Source organism: Ctenopharyngodon idella, chromosome 9, assembly GCF_019924925.1.
Source record: "Ctenopharyngodon idella isolate HZGC_01 chromosome 9, HZGC01, whole genome shotgun sequence".
Taxonomy (NCBI): domain Eukaryota; kingdom Metazoa; phylum Chordata; class Actinopteri; order Cypriniformes; family Xenocyprididae; genus Ctenopharyngodon; species Ctenopharyngodon idella.
Genome location: NC_067228.1, coordinates 35734163 through 35760373, shown reverse-complemented (window position 1 = coordinate 35760373; position 26211 = coordinate 35734163). Strand labels below are relative to the sequence as shown.

At 37.1% G+C, this 26211-nt stretch overlaps 2 protein-coding genes and 1 long non-coding RNA gene across 3 annotated transcripts; 2 read left to right on the top strand and 1 right to left on the bottom strand.

Annotated features, from left to right (window-relative positions):
* Positions 1 to 391: 391 nt before the first annotated feature.
* actr5 (actin related protein 5) lies at positions 392 to 13092 on the bottom strand. The gene is made up of 9 exons (XM_051907034.1): positions 12626 to 13092; positions 11471 to 11709; positions 11055 to 11224; positions 9626 to 9843; positions 9413 to 9550; positions 6089 to 6199; positions 5821 to 5960; positions 4627 to 4759; positions 392 to 867 (listed from the first exon to the last, which is right to left on the bottom strand). The coding sequence occupies exons 1-9, from the start codon at positions 13010 to 13012 to the stop codon at positions 598 to 600; spliced, it is 1806 nt and encodes a 601-aa protein (XP_051762994.1). The 5' UTR covers positions 13013 to 13092; the 3' UTR covers positions 392 to 597.
* A 2015-nt stretch (positions 13093 to 15107) lies between these two features.
* Positions 15108 to 22165, top strand: LOC127519418 (uncharacterized). The gene is made up of 4 exons (XR_007931816.1): positions 15108 to 18529; positions 18626 to 18676; positions 21382 to 21529; positions 21711 to 22165. It is a non-coding gene; the product is annotated as an uncharacterized LOC127519418 (long non-coding RNA).
* Positions 22166 to 23096: 931 nt separating this feature from the next.
* On the top strand, positions 23097 to 24369 carry LOC127519413 (cerebellin-1-like). Its single transcript, XM_051907119.1, has 4 exons — positions 23097 to 23347; positions 23494 to 23556; positions 23657 to 23788; positions 23895 to 24369. The coding sequence occupies exons 1-4, from the start codon at positions 23164 to 23166 to the stop codon at positions 24170 to 24172; spliced, it is 657 nt and encodes a 218-aa protein (XP_051763079.1). The 5' UTR covers positions 23097 to 23163; the 3' UTR covers positions 24173 to 24369.
* The last annotated feature ends 1842 nt before the right edge of the window (positions 24370 to 26211 follow it).

The following is a 26211-nucleotide window of genomic DNA, read 5'->3' as shown; positions in this document are numbered from 1 at the left end:
GAATTTTAAATCCTTAGCTAACTTGATCTGGCTGAATTTTTTTCTCCTCAATAGCTACATTATATGTATGAAATATGTATATGCTATTCGTGAAGATCAGAACAGCATGTGAACAGAAATATTTCACACATACACTCACTGGCCACCTTATTATATACACCTTGCTAGTACCGGGTTCGACCCCCTTTTACTTTCAGAACTGCCTTAAATCTTCATGGCATAGATTCAGCAAGGTGCTGGAAACATTCCTCAGAGAAGAAATCTGATTGCAATGGTCATAAATATGCTGTCGGTGAACATGTCAAACTAGCGATCAAAGACTACAGATTTTGGCCTAGGATCAGAGGAGTCTTTTAGGTTTCTCAACATTTCTCTCAGATGGTTAAAATCATACAGTGTGAACCAGGCTTTAATTTGTACACTAATTAAAATACTAAAACAAACACAAACAAATTTGGTCACTAATAGGATTTTGTCAAATATACATGTCAACTGTACAAACAGGCCTTAAACTGATGTGTAAAAATGTGAAAGCTACAGAAACGCCCTGCAGTGTCAACAGTCCAGTCTCTGTCAATCGAGACTACACACACCAAACTAAGACAGGGAGACGTCGTTGTCATTGCTGATGGTGTCAGGAAGGCTCGTGTCTGGGAATTTTCCCATTATGTGTTTCGTCGTAGGTGTCGGTTTATTGAGTTTCATGGGTATGAAGATGTTTGAAGCACAGTGTTCTCTCAGATATTCCCCTCCGTTCTCCTCATAATCCTGACGGCTGATCCAGCCCTGATCTTCAGCAGGGTTCCTGAGTGCCCATTCACGAGCCCCAAACCAAGCGTCCAAAGCCGGCCGACTCGCCAGAGACACCTGCCAGACAGAAGACACATGCTCAAATCATCCTTTAAGTTTCCAAACATCTGTGGCATAATACACGTTTTAGTAAATTGACCACTTATTATTATTATTAACAATAATAATAAAGGCAAGATGTCCTTTGAAACTTTTTGAAGCCACAGGTCTTGTTGTTTATTAAAGGAAGTGATAAGTGGGGTAAGATGTGTCACCCCCTTAATCTAGGAATCTATGCTCTTTTTTTTTCTCTTTTTTTTAATATGACCAAATATGTAGGAAAGACCCACCACACACTTCCTGCAATTGAGAAATGCACGTGAGAAAAATGTGGTTTCTGCAGGTTTTATGAAGGTAAATTTAAGACCTTTTTAAGACCAAGTAATAAACATTTATGGAATAAATTGAAAGGAACACAATACGTCATTAAGTTCTCTAAATGTAAATGTCTAGGGCAGGGGTGTCCAAACTTTTTTAAAAGGGGGCCAGATTCGATGTTGTAGCCGGTTCCTTTTCTATTATATATATTTGCATTAATTTTGACAGCTTTAAAATAAAAATTATATATATATATATATATATATTTAGGGCTGTCAAAATTAACGCAAATTCATTTTAACTGCACTAATTTTATTAACGCAGTGCACATTTTCTGTTTGACCCGTGGCCTAGCCCGTAGTTGGAGAAATGGAGATGCAGCCATTCACGTTGCATCTAAAAACGCGTGGAAAGTGCTCACCGTGCCGTTTCTCTAAAGATAGGGGCTGTTCACGTCGCGTCTAAAAATGCAGCCGTTCCGCTTTCTCCTTCTTATCAAAGCACTTGCGCTCCCGTATCGTCTGTTGTTACTATGCAACCATGAACTGCACTCTCCGTGATGATGAGGAAGTTTCAGCAAAGGATAACCCCACATTGATGAATTATTGTTCTTTCAATCATTTAATAAATAAAAAAAATAAAAAATAAAAGCAAAGGATAACCCCAATTGAGGTCTAGCCCTTGCATTAGGTCTACTACCAGATATATTTATGGAGATGAGAAATAAAAACCCACGCTGTACAGCTATGATCAGCTGTTTAGTTGAGTTTGATGTTTTGTTACAGAAATAATGCAAAGATTATAGATTAAAATGTGCGATTAAGTTGCGATTAATCACGAGTTAACTCGTGACAATCACACGATTAATCGAGATTAAATATTTTAATCGATTGACAGCCCTAATATATACAGTATCTCACAGAAGTGAGTACAGGTGATGGACTGGCCAAGCATGTCTCCAGACCTAAACCCTGTTGAGCATCTGTGGGGCCTCAAACGGAAGGTGGAGGAGCGCAAGGTCTCTAACATCCACCAGCTCCGTGATGTCGTCATGGAGGAGTGGAAGAGGACTCCAGTGGCAACCTGTGAAGCTCTGGTGAACTCCATGCCCAAGAGGGTTAAGGCAGTGCTGGAAAATAATGGTGGCCACACAAAATATTGACACTTTGGGCCCAATTTGGACATTTTTACTTAGGGGTGTACTCACTTTTGTGGCCAGCGGTTTAGACATTAATGGCTGTGTGTTGAGTTATTTTGAGGGGACAGCAAATTTACACTGTTATACAAGCTGTACACTTTACATTGTAGCAAAGTGTCATTTCTTCAGTGTTGTCACATGAAAAGATATAATAAAATATTTGCAAAAATGTGAGGGGTGTACTCACTTCTGTGAGATACGGTACATATATGACATGTTTTGTTTCAAACTTTGTATCTGTAAAACTTTTAACAACCTCATTTTTAAAGGGTGAAATTTAAATATTATTACTGAGTATTACTGAGGAACTCTATTCTTATTTAAATTAAAAAGTACTCCAATTAGATCACTGGAGGTTAAACCACACATGGAACCTCACTACATGGTAAAAAGTAAAAATATTGTTTCTATATTTAGAACGGCTTTGTGGTATTTAGTCTATAAACACATTTAATATAAATACGAATGCACAAAACTGCAAGTTTATGACAAAAAATAGTCTGTTATTTGGCCTTTATTACGCTTTTATTACATGTCTACATTAAAAATTAAATAAAATGACCCAGGTGAAAAAAAGTACACTTCTATAAAGTACTTAAAGTGCTCTATTTTCTCACTAATTTTGTATTTAATATACTAAAAATTCTTCTTTAGTACTTATAATATTAAGAACTAAGTGTACTCAACTGTGCTATTCTGAGACACCATGAAATATGAACTAAAATGTGCTTTTAATCTTTTATCTCTATTTAAAAATAAATATTTAGTTACCACTTGTAGTACACTATGGGTTCAAGTTACCACAGTAAATCCATGATAAATGTTGTTGAATTGTTGGTTGAAAAGTATTCTAACTGGATTGGCTCAACGTTTCTCCTGATTTGCATGTTAGTGTTGTTGAGTCAGCACTGTTTCATCTGGCTTTAAACTGAATTCAAATCACAGAGAGATTTACAGCTTGTACCGGAGACCTCTACGCCGAACTCGAACACTTCTCACTGGCTATTAGTGGTCGTGTGATCGAGACACTCAGCAAGTTAACACATTTGTGAGCTTGTGAGTCGCGCCCTACACAGTGCGCACAAGTAGCGCTGTTTCGTTCTGATTTTGGCGCGTTAATGTTTCCCTGGCCTAAAATCTAGTACTACCACCTTGTGCTGACTTTGTGAAACTGCACAATTTGTAAATTATGGATGGCGGGCCACGTTTAATAGATTTTAATAGACAAGCTGCGGACCGTTTGAAATTCATCCCCGGGCTGCATTTGGCCCGTGGGCCATAGTTTGGACACTCCTGGTCTAGGGGGAAACACAATGAGTTGTATTAGCTACACATCAGAGTTTGAAAATACAACTGCCAACAGATAGACATTACTTTTTCATTCATTTTACAAAAATGAATGAAAAACCACTGTAATATGTATATATCTTTTACAGTACCTTCTGCTCACATTGTGTTCTTCCTCACTATTTTTGTCTTGTTTTCCAGTGAAAAGGTCAAAAGATTCTTAAATCAAGATGCACTTACTGGAGATACAAAATGACATAAAATATGAAGTCTTGTTTTCTGTGAAAGTGATCAAAATGAAGTGAGTTTATGATTAAAACAACAACAAAAATCTGCCAATGGGCTCAGAAAAATCAACTTAATTCAAAGGGAAGTTTTCATAACTCATTGAAGGATATTAGTTCTTGTTTTACACATAAACTCACTTGATTTTGTTACATTTTTCAAGACTTCATTTTACATTTGCATCTGAAGTAAATGTATCTTGATTTAAAGATGTTTAGATATTTGAATTGGAAAACAGAACAAAAATACAGAGGAAGAACATTTTTCTGCAATGCATACATTTAATGCCATGACTTTATGAATTCTGCTCTGATTTAAGACCTGCAGAAACCCTGTAATCAATGTTTATGCAAAAACAGCTTTTTTGGATGAAGTCAATTCTACATGGAAGATAAAATGTATGTGTTGAGGCAAATTCATCCGGGGTTTAAAATATTTCACAGTTGATACATTTATTTCTAATGTATACAGTACATGTGAGGTTTTTGGCTAAAGATTAGCAATGAATGTGGTAATTCTGGCGGAAAGTGTGCCAGATGCTTTTACATTGGTCTCACACACACACACAAATATATGTATATGTATGAGGGTCAATTATTTTTTATGGCACTTTTGGAAAACCAAAATGTCACCAATTTGTGAGAACATGAAATAAAGATTTTTTTTTATACTTTTGACCTTATACAGACCTTAAAGTGTGACTGGAAGGGTCTGATGGCGAGCAGGTCTCTCTGCACTCTTTCTTTTAGTCCAGGGTACTGCAGGTTTCCTCCAGTTAAAAACACATTCTTTACCAGCGCCTCCTGCTGTTCTGGAGGGTACCTACACACAGACAGACACACACACACACACACACACAGAGACAACAGTAAGTGCTGTAATTCACACAACAAATAAACATCTATGAAACCGTACACTAGGATTGGGACAATACCAAAGACAGTGTTTTTTGTACGTACAACAACAAACAGTGCAAGGTGTGATGTCCAATATGCAAACAATTTGGCTCTTATGCACTGGTTATTTTTAATGATTTCCCAAACAACGATGAGAATTTTGAATTGAATCAGTGAATTCAGAGCCATTACAGAGATTGAATAAGCACACTGCTGAAAGCGACGTTTAGATGAATATGTACTGCACTTTCCTCTTAATAACAAAATAAACACTCAACAAAAATAACAGTGGTGAGAAAACAGCAGTTCAGAAAGCATCTGATTATCGTGATGTGGATATGTTTGCACCAGCTCTGCAATTCATCAGTGTGTTTCTTCATTTGCATCTAACGAATGTGTTCATTCGCGTCTGACTTCAGCAGACTGAACATAATGAACCGGAGAAGATTTCCCCATCAAAGTGGGCGGAGCCGCAGAGCCACACCCACCATTTACATCATCGCCATGGACCAATGGTGGCTTGAAGGTGTTTATCAGCTGGAGCCAATTTCTCCAGAAACAAACTTACAAAACAAACTCCACACAAGTTTTGTTTGACCAGATTTTGTTTGAAATGACATCAATCAGTTTGTTCTTCAATATTGCTTGAAGTATACCGAGGCCTTAATGCTGACGAGTGCATATTGCATGTGAGAAATAGATCATATTTTAATCATATTTTAATCAGTTTTGCTGAGACATTATCTGACCAAGTCGAAATACATTGATATATCATTTCAGGACTTTATTGGTTACACTTTATTTTAAGGTATCCTTGTTACAGTGTAATTACCCATTTACATACTGAGTAATGTTATTAAAAATGTGCTTCATAGTTATAATTAGTTGTAAATATGTATAATTTACTGTTACTACTATAGTAAGTACATGTAACGTGTAATAAAGAATGTGTAAAATAAATTGTTGCCGGTTTCTTTTATCACTCACTGTTCCAGAACAAACTGCAGCGTCTCCATCAGGCCCATCTGCTCCTCTCCAATCAGTGAAGGCTGGAATATGATCTCTGGCACACGTAAACGCTCCGTGCCCACAAACAGCTGATGATACTCCGCCATGTTAAACATCGGCTATCACAAAGAAAGTAAAGGGAGTAAAATCAAGGCCAGACACGTGCAAAGAACAAATCTTGATGTGTTCATGAATCGTAACAGTAGACTCTGAAAGACGTCATTTATTAACTTTACTCCAAGATTACCTGGTTGGCACTGGTAGTTTTGCCGGAATCATCGTTCTCTTCATTTAAATCTGTCTCCATCTCATTCCCTTCATCTGTAGGCGGCTCCACCTCTGCAGTCTGATTCAACAACTACTCAAGCACAAAAGATAATTTTCATCTTAAAAAGTGGTCATGCCTTTTTAATTCTTTAAACATCTTCCTTGAGGCTAATGTATAATGATAGAATGCCATATTGGCAGTATGCACTCATTGTTATACAGGTGCTGGTCATATCATCAAAAAAGTTGATTTATTTCACTAATTCCATTCAAAAAGTGAAACTTGTACAGGTGCTGGTCATATAATTAGAATATCATCAAAAAGTTCATTTTTTTTCATTATAAATATTTTTAAAAATGAAACTTTCATATATTCTAGATTCCCTACATGTAAAGTAAAACATTTCAAAAGTTTTTTTTTAAATTTTGATGATTAGAGCGTACAGCTCATGAAAGTCCAAAATCCAGTATTTCAAAATATTAGAATATTTCCTAAGATCAATTAAAAAATGGATTTGCAAAACAGAAAAGTTCAAGTTCTTTAAAGTATGTTCTTTTGTGCACTCAATACTTGATCGGCAGGACATATTACAGCAAATGACTTGCTCCTAGCACAAATTACTGCATCAGTGAAGTGTGGCATGGAAGTGATCAGCCTGTGGCACTGCTGAGGCACTATTGAGCCTTCAGATCATCTGTATATTGTTGGATCGACTGTTTCTCATCTTTCTCTTGAAAATATCCTATAGATTCAGGTCAGGCATATTGGCTGGCCAATAAAGCACAGTAATATCATGGTCAGCAAACCACTTGGAAGTGGTTTTTGCACTGTGGGCAGATGCTAAAGTCCTGCTGGAAAAGGAAATCAGCATCTCCATAAAGTTTGTCAGCAGACGGAAGCATAAAGTGCTCCAAAATCTCCTGGAAGATGGCTGCATTGACTTTGCACTTGATAAAATACAATGGACCAACACCAGCAGATGTCACAGCCCCCCCCAAATCATTATTGACTTCAGAAACTTCACACTAGACTTCAAGCAGCTTGGATTCTGTGCCTCTCCAGTCTTCCTTCAGACTCTGGGACCATGATTTCAACATGAAATGCAAAATTTACTTTTATCTGAAAAGAGGAGTTTCGACCACTGTTCACTGTCCAGTTCTTTTTCTCCTTAGCCCAGGTAAGATGCTTCTGACGTTGTCTCTGGTTCAGAAGTGGCTTGGTAGTCCTTTTCCTGAAGATGTCTGAGTGTGGTGACTCTTGATGCGCTGACTCCGGCTTCATTCTACTCATTGTGAAGCTCTCCCAAGTGTTTGAATCAGCTTTACTTGACAGTATTCTCAAGCTTGCGGTCATCCCTGTTGCTTGTGCACCTTTGCCTACCCAATTTCTTCCTTCCAGTCAACTTTGCATTTAATATGCTTTGATACATCACTCTGTAAACAGCCACCCCATTCAGTAATGACCTTCCGTGACCTCCTCTCTTTGTGGAGGGTGTCAATGATTGTCTCCTGGACCATTGCCAAGTCAGCAGTCTTCCCCATTAGTGTGGTTTCAAAGAACAAAAGATACCCAGAATTTATACTGTAGGGATGGTCATATAATGAAACTCAAATGTAAATATTCTAATATTTTGAGATACTGGATTTTGGACTTTCATTAGCTGTACGCTCTAATCAACAAATTAAAAAAAAAAAAAACTTTTGAAATGTTTTACTTTACATGTAGGGAATCTAGAATATATGAAAGTTTCATTTTTTAAAATAATTTACAATAAAAAAAAATGAACTTTTTCACGATATTCTAATTATATGACCAGCACCTGTATATTATATTCATTCATTTCACACAGACTGATATATTTCAAATGTTTATTTCTTTTAATTTTGATGATTATAACTGACAACTAAAGAAAATCTCAAATTCAGTATCTCAGAAAATTAGAATATTGTGAAAAGGTTCAATATTGAAGAGGCGAAGGGAAGGAAAAGATGTGGTAGAAAAAAAGTGTACAAGCAATAGGGATAACTGCACCCTGGAGAGGATTGTGAAACAAAACCCATTAAAAAATGTGGGGGAGATTCACAAAGAGTGGACTGCAGCTGGAGTCAGTGCTTCAAGAACCACTACGCACAGACGTATGCAAGACATGGGTTTCAGCTGTCGCATTCCTTGTGTCAAGCCACTCTTGAACAACAGACAGCGTCAGAAGCGTCTCGCATGGGCTAAAGACAAAAAGGACTGGACTGCTGCTGAGTAGTCCAAAGTTATGTTCTCTGATGAAAGTAAATTTTGCATTTCCTTTGGAAATCAGGGTCCCAGAGTCTGGAGGAAGAGAGGAGAGGCACACAATCCACGTTGCTTGAGGTTCAGTGTAAAGTTTCCACAGTCAGTGATGGTTTGGGGTGCCATGTCATCTGCTGGTGTTGGTCCACTGTGTTTTCTGAGGTCCAAGGTCAACGCAGCCGTATACCAGGAAGTTTTAGAGCACTTCATGCTTCCTGCTGCTGACCAACTTTATGGAGATGCAGATTTCATTTTCCAACAGGACTTGGCACCTGCACACAGTGCCAAAGCTACCAGTACCTGGTTTAAGGACCATGGTATCCCTGTTCTTAACTGGCCAGCAAACTCGCCTGACCTTAACCCCATAGAAAATCTATGGGGTATTGTGAAGAGGAAGATGCGATATGCCAGACCCAACAATGCAGAAGAGCTGAAGGCCACTATCAGAGCAACCTGGGCTCTTATAACACCTGAGCAGTGCCACAGACTGATCGACTCCATGCCACGCCGCATTGCTGCAGTAATTCAGGCAAAAGGAGCCCCAACTAAGTATTGAGTGCTGTACATGCTCATACTTTTCATGTTCATACTTTTCAGTTGGCCAAGATTTCTTAAAATCCTTTCTTTGTATTGGTCTTAAGTAATATTCTAATTTTCTGAGATACTGAATTTGGGATTTTCCTTAGTTGTCAGTGATAATCGTCAAAATTAAAAGAAATAAACATTTGAAATCAAATCAGTCTGTGTGTAATGAATGAATATAATATACAAGTTTCACTTTTTGAATGGAATTAGTGAAATAAATCAACTTTTTTGATGATATTCTAATTATATGACTAGCACCTGTATATATATAAAAAAAAAAATTATATCGAAAATATTCACACTCAATGTGCATAGGTCTTAAAGCTGAGGACATACAGCATGTTTAACTGTACAAAAGACTTGATTTTTGCTGAGACATATGACTGAAATCAAGTTTTATTAATTATATTAATAATATAATCCATGTCCACAAACCTCGGCCTTCATGAGCCTGTGCTGCTCCACACTCATGCTGAGTTTATGGATGTAAGATTGAAGCTCCTCAGCAGAGTCCATGTTGAGCTCCACCAGACTCCTGTGGAACAGCTCCAGAGATCCCTCCTCCAGCAGCTCCTGATGGGAACAGGACAGTTACTGTGTGCAGGCGGGAGTGCAGCATTTCCCCTCTCTGCATGTGAATGTGTGTACCTGCACAGACAGCAGCGTTTCCAATCGTTTCTGGTCTTCCTGCAGTTTCTCTTCTCTGCGGCGGCTGTTGATTTCCTGTAGTCGGCGGAGCTGTTGTGCTTTCCTCTCGTTCCTCTCCTCCGCGCTCACGCAAACTCCCACTGCCCGCCCTGAAAACGGCAGCTGCACCCGGTGGACTTCCCTCTCGTAAAAGATAGGACTGCGCCAGTCCTCCAGCTCTGTCGCACAGTTTATGAAAGCAGTTCAGACAAACTTGCGGTTGACTAAAGCCCAAAATAGTGATGCATCAAAAATGTTTTAGTTTATTGATAATCAAACAAATTCATTTAACAATCAACGCTCAAATAAAAACTTCATACACAAGAGTTGCATACATTTAAGTTGAACAGTTTTTATATCAACTTTTTAAAGGGGTGGTTGATTATGATTTCACTTTTTTAACTTTAGTTAGTGTGTAATGTTTCTGTTTGAGCATAAACAACATCTGCAAAGTTACGACGCTCAAAGTTCAATTCAAAGAGAGATATTTTCTTTTTAAAGATTCTCTGTTTAAGAACTACAACAAACGGCTGGTAGGGACTACAACAAGCTTCTTCCTGGGTTAGTGACATCACTAACCCTAAAATTTACATAAACCCTGTCCCCTGAGAACACACAACAAAGGGGGCGAGGCCATGTTGGGCTGCTTTAGAGAAGAGGAAGAGTTGTTGTAGTAGAGTGTTGTTGACATGCCGCCATTTTACGCCGGACTGCTTCACAAACGAGGGTCAATTCAACGCTGGATTTGCACAAAAGATTAACATGATGACACATGCTAGTCGATGAGTTGAATCAACTCCACAGCAACTACATACATTTATCCACTAACCATTCAGAAACGTCCAGATTCATTCTAAAGTTGTACTTCCTGAGTCTCTCCATCAGTGTCGACTCCGATTTGAACAATGTAAGGCTGAACACTGTTACTGACAATCCTCATTTTGGCTGCGTGAGATTCTCCAGCTTTGTTGTTGTTGAGCAACCGAAGCGTGAGCTGTTAAAGCTCCACCCTCTACTGGAAAGGAGGTGGGAGCAGCAGCTCATTTGCATTTAAAGGAACACACACAAAAACCGAGTTTTTGCCCAAAATGGGGTCAAATTTGAGAAGCTATAATAAATGATCTGTGGGGTATTTTGAGCTGAAACTACACAGACACATTCTGTGGACACCTGAGACTTATATTACATCTTGTGAAAGGGGCATTATATCATTAAAGGTCCCCTTTAATGATATAATTATGTTTCAATTTATTATTGAAATGTTAACATTTAAACTGCGGCTGAAAAAATGTTCTTCTAATGACTGCCATAATTCAGGGTGAAATGCTCCTCGGTTCTGTCCTGTAACACAATAAACTGTGTATGTACATGATGAAGGTGTGTGTTTTACCCTGCTGGTAGTCCAGTGCGACGTAGCTGTGCTGATGCAGAAGCTCCTCCATGCGGCTCAGTGTGATGGCGGCCTGGTTTGCAGGGTATTTCAGCTGCAGCAGTCTCTGAAGATACGACGCGGCCTGACCTCCGCCCAAATTCACACGCTTACAATTCACAGCATCCAGCCTGCAATTCAAAGCATCCATTGACACCGACGGAAGAATTATTTCTCAGTCGTTAATGCATCTGTTCAGACTTGCTCAAACATTGCAAGCCATCAATGCAAACCAAAACCACATTTACTGTTTGAATTTCGTGACGAATATGACAAAACTTGAAAGCTGAGATTGTTTCTTATCAAAAGAAACAAAACATATACTTTCACTTGTAAAGTACTTTTATGTGAGAGTACTTTTATGTTATGACTGATACCTGCCATTGATGACAGGCAGCACGTGTGAGCAGTGATACCCTGATGACACCACCAGACCTGTAGAGGGCAGATCTGCTCCATCACTGACACTGTTATTGTAGAAGCTGAACAGACTGTCCACACCGTACGCCACCCGCGGGACTCCATAACACTCAAAGAGCAGCTCCGACATCATCTGTCTGCAGTGAAGCGGGTTACAGGGCGGCTCGGTGACCACCACAGGGTGATCCACATGACCCTAAGGACATAAAGCTGAAGTGTCATTTTTATTCATCCAAACTACAGTGCAACAATAACCACTGCACATAAATCCTGCAGCGAATACACAACGCAATCCCATCCTCTTGGATTTTTCTTCTGTGTTCCCGTTTTCGGCTCAGCTTGGTGTGTGAGTTCGCTCTCCAAACTTTCCAATAGTTCCGCCTCAGTAATTAAGGGTTCATGAAACGTCTCTTTCACATCTTTTTGTGCTTGAATGACAATTTCACATAAAATTCTCCCAAAATGCCCATCTTGGCGAGTACCCTAGTAAACATAGTCAGTTATGTCTTAAGTGAACGTAAACAGTCGAGAACTGTTACAGTATCCCAGCATTAGGTCTTAAAGTGACAGTAGCCTAATTTTCCTGCTGCTGTCTGTGTTTTTAATGTTATCAAACAACAAAAGACTCAGTATAAAAAATAACTAATTTTTACAAAATAATATATTTATACATTTTATATTAATATACATCTAATATAATATTCATTTGCATTGTTCTTGCATTTCATGTAAAAAGTCTGGTGAGTAAAATAAATAAAAAAAATTACTAGCCAATGGCGACTTGAGCTTTAGGGTTGTGACTGAAGCTCAGAATGCTGAATCTTTAATAAGTCTCACCTGCTTTTATTGTGCAAATGCATTTATAACTCAAACCCCACATACAAGAACACAAACTGGACTTATCTGACAGAAAGTATATGCCAAGAGTTTAAACAACCTCTGAGAATCATTCATTTACCTCATAGTCTCAAATGCACAAACCTGCATGTGTGAAAGATACACTAATGTTTGCCTTTAAGTATTGTTTTGCTTTGTCAAAAGCTTCTATGCTCTCCAAATAATGTGTGGAAAGAGACTGACTGAAAAGTTTTTCCACCGATAAACATCATTACCTGGGTGTTTATTCCAAGGTGCATGAAGATGTAATCAAAGATGAGCTCCTGTATGTCAAAGTTCACCACAGAGTTGCGGTCAAACGCGCTCTTGAGGGTCCAGCGCAGCGGCTCGAGGTTTGGAATGTCATTCCCCACGTGCGCGTCACTGCGCGCGGCTCCTCTGCTGCGCGCCGCCGCTGATCTGAACACGAGCCGCGGCTGATCCAACTGTGAACCACCGCACGCCCAACCCGCGCGGCACTGAAACGAGCCGTTATCTACCACTATCGGCGCCGGAGATGGTTCTAGACATTCCCTCTCCACCGTGAATACAGGGTCCGGCGTACATTTATAATCCTCAAAAGTGTAAACATTGCGTTTATTACTCATGGTGTTCAACAACATACATGGGCAGTCAACTCTGTGTCTTCTTCGTCACCATTGATGATGGTTTGTGTTGTGTGCTTTGCTCACTGCCGCCACCTGGCGTTCGGGGATAGAGAAGCTGCGTTCTCCACTATGGCAAGCCGTTTTAACATTTAATCCTTAAAATGCAAAAAAAAAAAAAAAAAAATCTATTTTCATGCTAGTACTTATTTTTTAGATACTAGTATCTATTCTCTTTTGTCATAAAGGGTTAGGCCATACTGCTTTATTAATGTATTCATTATTCTGCTACATTTTGGGGTTTACATTGTCGGTTGCCTTTTTCTTTTTTTGCATTGAGTATATTGCATTCAATATTTTTGCATTATTATTATTATTATTATAAGAAATTGGTCGGTACAAATTATAACAAACATAAGGGCACATTTTAATCCATTTGTAGCTGAATGGGTTTTACAAACAAATATATGGGCTATATTTCTTCTTGTCTTACTTAGCTTAGTTTGCAAAAATCTTTACTTGCTAGAATCCAGTATAGGCCAAGTTAAAATCATAAATGTGCCTGCTCCTAGTATTTACAATTATAATTTAATTTGATCCTTTGTCTTTTTTTTCTTTTCTTTTTTTTTTTTTTTTTTGTTTTGTAAATGATTTTACCGCAACTAAACAATTTTGCACTATATATATTTTCTTATTTTATTTTCACTGATTATTTTTTTTATTTATTTATTTTTTTTATTGAAGTTAATTGTATTTATTTATTTATTATTATCTTAATTTTAATATTAGTTGACAATTTTTGCCAACATAAGTATTTCAGCGCATTTCAGCACAGTGCTCGCGGGTGATTGTAAAAAGACGTGTAGCGCACATTTTGGAATTCCAACGGTCGTGCTGAGGTCGAGTTGAACTAAAGGCGTTACAGAGACATTGCTGTATAAGTCAGAGAAATAAATTAATGTATTAACTAATTTACATGTTACAACCTTGAAATTCATTAGCAATGGAGTTGTCAATGTTTTTACGGTGGATTAGTGGCACAAAGCTGCCTGGTGCACGACTGGCAATAGCGTCACTATATGAGTGTATATAAATGTCCGCGAAAGTTAGATTTGATGTTTTCTGGTTCATGATTTGGATTACATCCGATGATCAATCTTTTTCTTGGTAACTGTTATTCTGATTATGTATTAGTGATTGGTCGATCATGAATGATTCATTCTTTTTTAAGGAATCTTTTACATGACTTGTGAATAACGAGTTGTCGCAGAGAGTCATTCGTTCATAACGTGAAAACTGCATAGGCTCTGTACAGAAAATATGATTAGTTTATCTCTCTCGAGTCTTTCATTCGTCAGTGATGTGACAGCCTCATTTATTCTGTATTGCAGTGGTGTAGTCTACGTGATACGCAGGTATACCCACTAGGAAAGGTCAAGGATTTGCGTATACCCACTTAAAAAAGCGTGAGGATACGTAACCATCCAATAAATTGCAATAAGCTTTACGCTTAGTTGCTTTTGACATGAAACAACGTCTCATATTTCTGCCCATTTTACTATGAAATAAATAAACATAAATACAGTTTTGGCGCTCTTTAATATGTCGTGACAGATCGCTGTAGATCCTCAGTTCGAGAGAAGCGGCAGCCTGAAGCGCACGTGAACTGATTCTCTCCTTCCCTTTAATACCAGTTACAGCGAGAAATAAACAGGAATGAACATCTGAAAGTATGTTAAAAGATACAGTACAACTTAACGAAATCCGTAGGTCTCATGTAATAGCTCAATCACGGAAAGACATTAATAAAACAGCTTGTAAACAATATCATGTAACGTCTCATTTACCTCAGAACAAACATATTTAGTGACCATAAACTCGTTAGTCAGCTAGAAAAAATGAACTCTTGAGAGGAGCATTTAGCTAAATATATGCACCATATTACATATTAATTATAATTTCTTCAATAGCCTATATAATGTTTGAATAAATCTGTCAAGTTGACAGCCACAAAATGAATTGGATTTTTTATAATAATAAAGTTATAATAGGCCTTATTTCTAAGGCCTATTATAACTTTATTATTATAAAAAATTCTATAAGTTTAATTTAAGTTTGTATACAAATCAGTTTGTTTTAACCTTTAATACTAAAGGGGTCATATAATGCCACTTTTACAAGATGTAAAATAAGTCTCTGATGTGTATATGTAAAGTTTTAGCTCAAAATACCCCACAGATCATTTTTTATAGCATGTTCAATTTGTCACTTTTTGAGGGTGAGCAAAAACACTCCATTTTTGTGTGTGTCCCTTTAAATGAGCTGCTGCTCCTAAGAAGAGGGCGGAGTTTCAAGAGCTTGTGTTAGCAGCGCCAAATACCTCACGCAGACTCACTGAAAATGGTAGAAACTGCTCAGCCTTTTATGTTCAAACCGGAGTAGGACAATGATTGAGCGACTCAAGAAGAAGTGACAACATGTAGAATGCAACAGGACGTTTCTGAACGGTTAGTTCATGAATTTATGTAGCTGATCTGATTTTTTTTTTCTTGAGAAAATTTGCAATATAGCCTACTGTACCTGATATACCGTATATCCAAAATAACTGATATCAAATCGAATGAAAAGCTTGTGAATCAAAATGCATAACTATGATGACAGACTGGCAGGAAATGGTGCAAAACAGAAAACAAAGTCCAAACAGGGTGATATTGTGACATACTGATAAGCCTCACCTTTCCATTATTGTTAATAATACTTGCAACTTGCACTCTTAAATGTGCATTGCAAAATTGCCAGCTGATAAAATCTATGCTCCAGGGACCATATTCATATAACATCTAAGGCTAAATGTAGATCCTAACTGGCTGAGTTAGATGGTGATTGACACTAAACAGTAGAAAATCAGTCCAATCTCTTCAGCTGTAAATGTCATTGGCTGTTAAAGTCTTGTGTTGCTTATAATAAATTGACATGTTGATAACACACACATAAGCAGTCTTCAGAATGCTCTCGATTAGATGTAGCTTAGATCAGATGCATACGCATTAGTGAGTGTGGAGGTGCTTATGGGGTGTCACTCTGGGACGGGTGAGTATGAGGCTGGGAGGGAAAATTAACAGTATACTCACTACAAAAAAACTAGATGACGCCACTGCTGTATTGGATACAGTATGTGATGTGTTGGGGGAATCTGGCTATTAAAAATGTAACCTTTAATTTAATTCTGCTCAAATGAACAAAATTATTTGAATGAAGATTTGTTAATTTTGCTAAACGAGATTCAAAGATCCAAGTCAATAAAATGATACAATCCAATACTAGTATTCACCACAAAAGTCATGTCGCTTAACAGATGAGCTTTGCAAAATAAATAATAAACTCATAATCTAATAATAAACTAAGAAATCGACAGCTCTATAAAAATCACTAAATGTTTTAACAAATATTTACACTTTCTTTTGTGTGTTGTGACATTCTTAAACTGATAGATGATTAACTTTTTCGAGATTACATGATGGTAGACAAATGGAAAACAGATGATGTCTGCAAATGGCTCCAAACCATCAACCTGATTGATTCCAAAGAAATCTTCAGAGGTATTTAATGGAGTTCTACAAATGGCCACTTTAAATGTACAATACACAGGTACTTGAAACATTTGAAACTACTTCATCAACACCAGTGAGACTTCAAAATAGTATGTAGTATAGTGGGGTGTAAGAGGAGCTACAAGACTGTCCCTAGTTTCAGGAACCACATCAATCGAAAACATACAACTGCCCTCCATCCAGAAAGAGGCTCTTATGAATGTGAAACAAACGATCATGACCTCATAGAGACAGAGAGTTTGCCACACATCGATGACAACTGCATTCCTCATTTTGACCTGAAAACACTTTTGAGTGGTCTAAAACATCACATTGCTCTTTTTACTTTGAATCTTAAGGAAAATCATCACTAACACTTTATTTTAGTGTCATTGTTACATATATTACATGCAGTTACTATAGTAGTAACTATAAATGATGCTTAATTACATGCAATTAACCCTGAACCAAACCAAACCCTACTCCTAACCCTATAGTAATTACATGTAGTTACTTAATATTACTCAGTACTTAAATGTATAATTACAGTGTAAAAAAGACACCTTTAACCATCACCAGCCTTCAATTCATTCTTAATTACATGAAAAAGTGATATTTTTTAAAGATTTTTCTGATGGAAAGATATTTTCAAGGACAACCCTTTTTTGGAGATCCAAATGTAGTTACATCTACACACTGATGAATTTGAAGTGGTAAACCATTTAGGTTCCAAATGAACTGTTCATAAACTCACAGGAAATCTAGAACCAAAATTCTAGAGTCTAGAAAACAAGTCTCAACTGAGACATATACATTTATGCATACTTGTGAGACATCAGCTTCTTCAGAGATACTGTTTTAAGGACATTCTGCATGCTCTCATTCATGATCAGAGGAAGCTCTACACAGATGGACTTTTGATCAGTGTGAATGGAAAAGAAATCTGTTTTGGCTACGATCTCCGCTGATAATTTGTCTGCTCACAACTTGACTGTATTTACTAGTTGTTTCAGCAGTGTGCTTGTATGCAGATTTTGTAAGACCACATATCAAGATTTAAAATCTCTTGTTAATGAAGACAACGTCATCATTCGATCTTCAGAAGTTCACAAGTACGATCTAAGTGCACTCAGGGAGATAGGAGAGATCTCAAAACAGACATATGGTGTAATGAATGCCCCTTTAATGAATTAGAATACTTTGACATCACAAAAGCATTTCCACCAAATTTATTTCATGATTTCTTGGAGGGCATTGTAACATCAATTCTGAATTGGAAGTGTTTCAGATCGGAAAGAATGACAAAGGTAAAAGTTACCACAAAGTGTTTTGAAACAGACCAGATTGTTCAGCAGCTCAAAACTGGTGCCTTTTTAGAATATTACCATTCCTCACTGGGCATTACGTCCCAGAAGGCAACGCAACTTTCTGTGTGTCTGAAGTGCAGAGATCATTTTGTCCCCCCGCATAAAAAAAGACATTGCTTTTCTTCAAATAGGAGAATTTCTCTCAGATTTCCAAGCCCTGTTTCCAGATATTTTTTAACACTATATACACTCCTCATAGCAGACTTTGGACCTTTGAAGACCCTGTGGTGCATGAGGTTTGAAGGCAAACACCAGTATTTTAAAAGAACACTTGCAACTTCAGAAGCCTGTGTTACGCCCTCTGATGATGAGAAGAGACACCACGTGATGATGATGATGATGTATTCATCACTCTTTATCACAGTGTTGATTTATAAAGGTATTTTTTCCTAATGTCCTGATTTCCTGATGGAATTATCTAGGACTGTTTATTATTTCTTTCAAACAGAGCAGCAGATTGATGGGGAAACCATGTTGGGCTCAACAGAAAGGATGGTAAACAAACTATTCCCCACAATAAAACAGCAAGTCATATTTTTAAAGGATCTTGAAAGACTGAAGAGAACTTCTTCAGTGGAGTAAGCAGGACCAATTCACAGGACTCATTATGTAATATGTGTATGTTTGCAAATATCAAAAAACCTTTATGTTTATTTCTTTTTAATTCCATACAGACAAGAAACCGGTGTGGAAACAGTCTTGGAGTTTCAAATGCAGTGCACTCAGTAAGTAGAATGGCTTGAATTGAAATTCGTTTATGCTTATGACTGAAAGAGTAGCACTTATTTTCTGCATAGGCAAAAATGCTGTGAACCTTGGCCTGCAGTTTTTAGCCTCCCTGATTTTCCGCCAGAACTTAATGAATTTATACAGAGAAAGAATCCATCTTTCAAAAAAAGAGAAGAAAAATCATATCTACAGTCACTTCTAATTCAAGTGTTGTTTGATAGCATCACCAAGTACACATGGAACACAAATTTTAAAAAACTGCCTATTATTTTTGACATAAAAAATACCATAAAAAAAGATTTCCTTTCTTGAAGGATACTAGCCCTTCTGGTCATGTAAGTGCTGTGTTACATTTCATAAAGAGTGAATTGCAGGCACAATAAACATCACAAGAATCAAAAATGGACTACTTTCCCATAGACTGTATTGAGACTCGAGCTGTTGTGATCTTTCTTGGTGCTCTGTGGCGTGACTGACACATCACTGTAGCGCTTCAGTTCAAACAGAGGCGGAGCACACATGAACCGATCATCTCTTCCGCTTTACAACATGAAATAAACATGAATGAACATCCGAAGGTATGTTGAAAGATACAGTACAACTTACCGAAATCCATATCATGTCACATGTATTCGATCAATCAGTGTTTCAACCGCGGAAGGGTGTCAATAACAGCTTGTAAAAATGTCACATTTACCGTAACATTTACGTCAGAAAAGCCGTTCAATGTCCAAAAACTCGTTAGTCAGCTACAAAAAAAATGAACTTAGAGAGGAGCATTTTGATATATATCCACTGTGACTAGGCTATTGCACATTCATTGCATTTGTACTTAACATGCAGGGTTGGGCAAAAATACATCAAAATGTATTTTAAAATAAACTACAAAATACAGCAGCCACACCATGTATCAAAATAAACTATTGTATTTTTGTATTTTAAAAATACAAAAAAATACTTTTACAAGGGAGCATGAAATTTCTTCGCAAACCTTCCATCATCAAGTAAACAATGTTTGATAGCTTTTCTCTGCCCGAGTCATGCAATAAATCTGACATATGTAACCAGTTAAAGGCACAATATGTAGGATTTTTGGATTAAAATATCAAAAAAACACTAGAACAATGTTATATATTTTGTTGAGTTGTGTACTTACATTATCCCAAATGTTCCCAAGAATGTTTAAATCCAGAGAAATAAGCAATTTTAACCAGGACACAGACCAGTCCGTGCGTCGCCTATCAATGACATCATTACCCTCAATTTCTGGTTTTATTTTGTAGAAACCATGGAAACATCAAAGACCCTTTAGTATATTATGTGTTTCATTAGACAGGTGAGCAACTGATTGGATACATTCACCAAAAGAAAACGAATCATTGTTATATAGCTCAACACAGCAAGTCTTTTTGTTTGAATCTCGTTGTCTTGATTTACCACAAGTACCACTAACATCGATCTAGCTTACTGCAGTGTGCAAGTGTCTCATAGTAGCCGCCGAACGAACGCACAGAGTAGCACTATAACAACTTTCAACACACAAATGTATCTAATATCACAAAACAGTGCTGCTTTACCCCACGTGCACATGACCGGAAGAAGTGGAAGCAGCGACTGTGGCATAATAAAAGTTCCACTGCTCTTGAGCCGTGTGTCACACTCGTCTCTCATAATTGTATCCTAATTTAGTTACTTGGTGTTTGGTAATAAAGGGCCTACATTATGTAAATTGGTAAACTATTTAGCCTAGGCTACTAAAAGGAACACCAAAACTTAAAATGAGCTGTTAAAAATTATAGCAATTTATGCAAAAAAATTGATGGAAAGCTGGCAGCCTGCACGTTTCTTACCTTGACCACCTTCTTCTATATGGTTCAATTTTCTGTTCTCATCTCAACAAGTCTCTGCAAACTACTGAGTAGGCACCAATCAGAGGCCGCACTTTTATGATGTCATGTAGACTTCTTACAAAGTATTTTACAGTATTTTAAAAACACCAAAATACAAAACACTAAAGTATTTTGATACAAAATACAAAGCCAATTATCATCAACTCTATCAAATACAAATTACAAAATTCTATTTTGTATTTGAAATACATGTATCATAAATACTGCCCATCCATGTTAACATGTGCTTCAATATTGAATGTATAAAACCGTTTATGACAGCCACCATTTAAATGTTTAGGTCAATATTAAAATCGAGTAGAAACATAATTATGTCATTAAAAATGTATTATAACGTTATTATAAAAGCTTCTTTATGTGTAATTTATATGTAAGTAACTTACAAATCAATTAATTTGAACCTTTAATATTATAATGTACCAGCTGTGGTTCCCTGTATAGTTTACAGCATTAGTTGAGAGATATTTTTTTTTCTTTGAGGAAATTTGCTATGTACTGTACCTGATAGGCCCCAAATTAATCATTATCGAATTGAAGGTAATCAAATCTAAATCAAATCGCACGCTTCTGAATAAAAATCAAATCCAACTGTGAAATTTGTGTCCATGCCCAGCCCTAGTGTCAATAAATGTTTTTTTTTTAATTATTTTTATTTTTTTACTTTTGTTTTTTCCATTTATTTTCTTGTGGGAGTGCACCAGAATGCTTTTTTTACATGTTAAAATCACACAAATATTCACATCTTAAAAATGTTCCTAATTTTGACATCACTATTTTTTTTTTTTTACAAGGACAAGATGCCGCCGATGAGTCCTGCTGACTCTTCACTTTCTCAAGTCTCTTCAAACTGTTTTTCTCTGAGAGCGCTGTACCAGTAAAAGCAAGCGTCTACATTAACATGAACATAAAATGAAAAGGCAAACACATCGGAAATGACAGGTATGTTGAACAGGAACTGTTTCAAGAATGGCACAAAGGTGTGTGACTGTTCAAGTCTCTGTGTGTAGATCACTGTGCTCAATAATGTGCCATTTTGTCCTTCGTTATGTATATTTAGATTGTGTTGTGTTATAAATAAAATACAAACAATCAAAAGGCCATTCTTTTCTTGTCTTCCCAGGTGTGAAACATCATTATTCATGATCATTCATGCCCTCTCCCCGCATACAGGCCTCTGACACAAAACATGTCTTACGAATTTTAAATCAATATATTGTTTTATGTGAAAGAGTGGGCAAGATGATTTTCACATTGTTTTGAAGCAAAAATTCTAGGCTACAAGATACATTTACATACAACATACATTAAAAGTCTTGTGAAAAATGATTCAGTATGGGTTCTATGGCCTTATTTCAGTGACTTGACTGTTGTTGTTTTTTGTTTTCTTTTCCACAAACCATACATAAATATAATTTTCTCAAAACTACAAACTTTTACATACATGCTGCTCACATATTATTGTAGCAGATTTTGTGCTGAATACAGTGTAATCAGACTTCAGCTGTGAAAATGTTATAAGTAAGAGAAATAAGCACAAATGTCAGGGCATATCAAAACACCTCAGACCTCTGAGGATTAAATAGGCATTCGGCCCCGCCCCTTCTGGTGGGCTAAAAAGCCATTTGTCTGTGCAGGTGCACAGACGTGAACCAATCAGGCTTCAGTATTCAGAGAAAACAGAGTTTCCCCATATGCGTCAATCGACGCAATGCAAGTGAACCGTATCAAAAGGGAACTCTGAGTTTGTTACCCCTTAAATGAGGGAAACTCTGGATTTTCCCTTTCAGAATGGGAGGTATCTCAAACCTGAGAAAGCAGGGTAAGTCAAGGCCGTTTCTGAAAGAGAAGTAACCATGATAACTTACTCTGTGAACCTAACCTGGTCGGGAGCAGGTTTTCTTTGGTAAACCCAGAGTTTCTTTCAGTTTCCTCTTCCTTTTTAAAGCATAAGCAGTGTTTAAATACTTCATTCATTTACGCTGCAAAAATGCTTTTCATACTATGTATTTTTGACTTATTTCAAGTACAAGTATCTAAAAAAAAAATTTAAGATCAAGATGCATTTTCGATATAAGATTTTTGTCCCCAGGAAACACTGCAAAAAATGCTTTTCTTACTTAGAGTTTTTTGTCTTGTTTTCAGTCCAAATATCTAAAAATTCTTAAATCAAAAAGCATTTTCTAGACAAGTAAAAATTGTCTTGTTTTCAAAAAAAAAAAAAAAAAAAAGACAAAGAAAAAGTCAAAATTAAGTTTTTTGCTTAAAACAAGCAAATAATCTGCCAATGGGGTAAGCAAAATAATCTTGTTTTTGGTTTGAAATAATTTTGTCCCCATTACAACATAATTCATTAATGCAAATATTATGCTGAAAATGTACTTTCAGTGTACTGATTTCTACATTTAACTTGCCCTAATGGACTACTAAAATAAACAAAACTAAACTACTTTGTCTAAAGTACAAAATTTTACCATCTTTCGCAACCTTAAAACAAAGTATTTAAGAACAGCTTGTGCCATTCAAAGCTGTATTGTGGAATACTCACAGGTGTAATTTGACTGTCTGAAAAATAAATGAAAAGTGAGACAATGGCAATACTGCTGCTGGCACTGCTGCTCTGTGCTGGGAGCTCAATTGCACAAGATGTATTGTCACCAACTATGGACATACTGGCTGAGCTTGAGAAGCTAAAAAGCATGGAGGAAAGGATACAAAAATTAGAAGAAACACTGACCAAAGTATTAAGTGAGAATGAAGGTAAGGTGGATTTGTATTGAACATGTCATTGTGGAAAAACTTTGCAATTTATTAACTCTTTTAAAGAAATCACAACTTACACATCTTTTTAAATTCATTGTTCAGCCATATTGTAATGTTATCATATCAATGTGTATTCTGTACAGCTTTGAAAACCTTAGTACAAGATTCAAAAAATCAGCTTGAAACTGTCCAAAAAGAGTATGAAGGCAAGTATAAGGCATATTTTGTTCTCATAGACATTTAAATGTTTTAATTACACATTTTATTGATTACACATTTTACATCAGTCTATTCGCTTATTTACAGCCAAAAAGGTTGCTTTCTCAGCTGGACTTCTGGCATCTGGAACAGGAAATACTGGGCCCATGGCTAATCTAAAAATTCTGGAATACAAAAAAGTCTTTAGTAATATTGGAAATGCCTATGACTCAAACACTGGTAGGTACTGTAAAGAGAATTACAGAAATACTTTAATGACATGCAGTTTATAAACCTGTTCACACATGATGACATTTTCTGTGGCTTCTTTACATGTGCCTTACAGGTATTTTCACAGCACCAGTAAAAGGAGTCTATTACTTCAAATTTTACGCTCATAGTCATGGTGGAATCACATCGGCTGTCAGTCTCTTGAAGAATGGTGAAACGCAGTGCTCTGTGCATGCCTGGAAGCCTGTTAGCAATGGTAATGGCAGCAATGGTGTAGTTCTCTCACTGGAGATCGGTGATAAGATTTATACACAGCTTTGGAGGAACACCTGGGTTTACGATGATCCAGAAAGTTACACTAGTTTCAGTGGCTTTCTGATTTTCCCCTTGTGAACCACTTCTTAGAACTTGTATCCAGTGAAGGATATGATGCAAACAATTTTATGGAACTTAATTGTTCCCGTGTAAGTGAACTATATCTGAGTAAATAAGAGCAAATGGGGACAACTAAAGGGAGATCATTGTTTCTTAGTTACGATATGTTTAAGTCTGGTGAACATTTCATTAAATAAACCAAATCTGTTACTGAATTATGATTCACTTGCATTCTTACGTTGCCCCTCCAGTTCGCACCTGCCCGCTCCAAGCGGGATGTGAACCCGGGCCCGTCTGCATGGGACAAAGAGGCTAAAGGATGCAACCCCTAGTGTCAGTCGCTAGAGCATCTCTTGAGATCAGGCTCTTACTAGCCTACGTCTGTTACACTTACACCCAGGTGGTCAGACACCAGCAAAGAATCAGGAAGTCAATTATAAACAGTCAAAATCAGACTTTTAAAGCTCATAATGTGCAGTTAAAGCTGCAGTCCGTAAGTTTTGCCTCTTTGTCACCATCTCTGTATGAAACCTGCAATTGCAGTTATTTGCGGAATTATCATATTTACGTGGGTTGTGCATTGGCACGACTCCTCAGCACAGAGATGGGCACTCGAGTCGCATTTTAATAGACTTCAGACTTGACTCTGACTCGACCTGAAATGACTTCAGACTTGACTCGACTCGACACAAAAGACTTGTGAATATTTTAAAAACAACTCAAGTCTTTTACCCTTAACTACTGATATAACAAATAAAGATTTTTTGTTGAATGGTTTTATAATATCTGTGTCACATATATTTCCTTATATGTCGTGGTAGATCGGACTCTTGTCATAGAATTTGATTACGCATGTCCGTGTAAACTTGGAAATGTCATAAGAGTCCCATGAAACATGACGGGAGCCACCGTGCCATATGTTTTTTCGTTTGGATTTATCAACATCAGATCGGCTAGATGCACAGAATGTGGGAAAACAATTAAAGACACTGGAACAACATCATCAAATTGTATGAGACATCACATCCACACAGTTTAGTCACATTAACTCACACAGCTAGCTATTATACTGTGGCGTAGCTGCGTGGCTCATTTGGATTACCAGCCTGTTAGAATATGAACAAAAAAAATCTAGCCTTTACACCTAGCACTAAATTTTTATACATTTTTTCGTATTATATGCAGCTTTTCTCTTTCTTAATGTGTGTCCATAAGAGAGAGATAGAAAGAGATGTTAATCCATTTATTACTTAAAGCTAATATTTTAACGTATAGCAATCAGCATGCGTCGGGGGCCTGCCCACGGGAATGAAATTTTAATTCCTGGCCACAATAAATATATTTGTTGTATGCATGTCATGAGCAGTAATTTGTTGTTTCTCCGTAATTTCTCATTTTTTGTGTGCATATTTTTTTTAAATGATGCTGCATTACGTGCAAACGCTGTATTACAGCACTAAATAATAATAATAAAAAAAAACAACAACACTGTGTGATGAGAGATTAGTGGCTAGCTAACAGCTTTAAATGATGGACAAATACAAACATAAAAGTGGGGCCTTAAAGAGGAAAGAGAGGGTGGAAAAGTTATTCGCGACACAAAAACTACCCAAAATAGACAGTTTTTTTGTGCCGCCAACCTAGTGCGAATGACACTGATGTCGAAGGTGAGAGCGAAGTTTTGTAAGCTAATATTAGCAGTTGCACGTCTTTGGATGAGAACAACAATGCAGCTGACAACTTGATGAGGTTCCAAGAGTCGGGAAATGAAGAAGCAGCCGCAGATGAGCCAAAAGCTGGATATTCGGCGGGAAATATGTCAGCGAGTTACACAACAGATAAAGGACACTATCCAGACACACTAACAGATGGGCAAGTAAAGCATTATATTGTGTCACAAGGTTCATGCAAACCCCCCGGTCCATTTCCTTGAGATCCATTGCAAGGAGATTGGTGCTTTTTGACCAGTTTTTACTCCTCCACAACAAAAGCTGGTATTCAGCTACTGCGATCTTGGCTGTGTTACTCGCCTAAGATTGACGCTGCATATTGTGAAC

What these genes read in the sequence shown, in the direction of transcription:
- actr5 (XM_051907034.1), bottom strand. Translation starts at nt 13,012, where the DNA reads ATGTTGTTGAACACCATGAGTAATAAACGCAATGTTTACACTTTTGAG. An exon ending in ACAGGCTCATGAAGGCCGAG is followed by an intron (nt 6,200 to 9,412) that starts GTTTGTGGACAT and finishes GTGCTTGAGTAG; the next exon opens with TTGTTGAATCAGACTGCAGA. An exon ending in CTGCAGTTTGTTCTGGAACA is followed by an intron (nt 4,760 to 5,820) that starts GTGAGTGATAAA and finishes GTCTGTGTGTAG; the next exon opens with GTACCCTCCAGAACAGCAGG.
- LOC127519413 (XM_051907119.1), top strand. Translation starts at nt 23,164, where the DNA reads ATGAAAAGTGAGACAATGGCAATACTGCTGCTGGCACTGCTGCTCTGT. An exon ending in AGTATTAAGTGAGAATGAAG is followed by an intron (nt 23,348 to 23,493) that starts GTAAGGTGGATT and finishes TATTCTGTACAG; the next exon opens with CTTTGAAAACCTTAGTACAA. An exon ending in TGTCCAAAAAGAGTATGAAG is followed by an intron (nt 23,557 to 23,656) that starts GCAAGTATAAGG and finishes GCTTATTTACAG; the next exon opens with CCAAAAAGGTTGCTTTCTCA.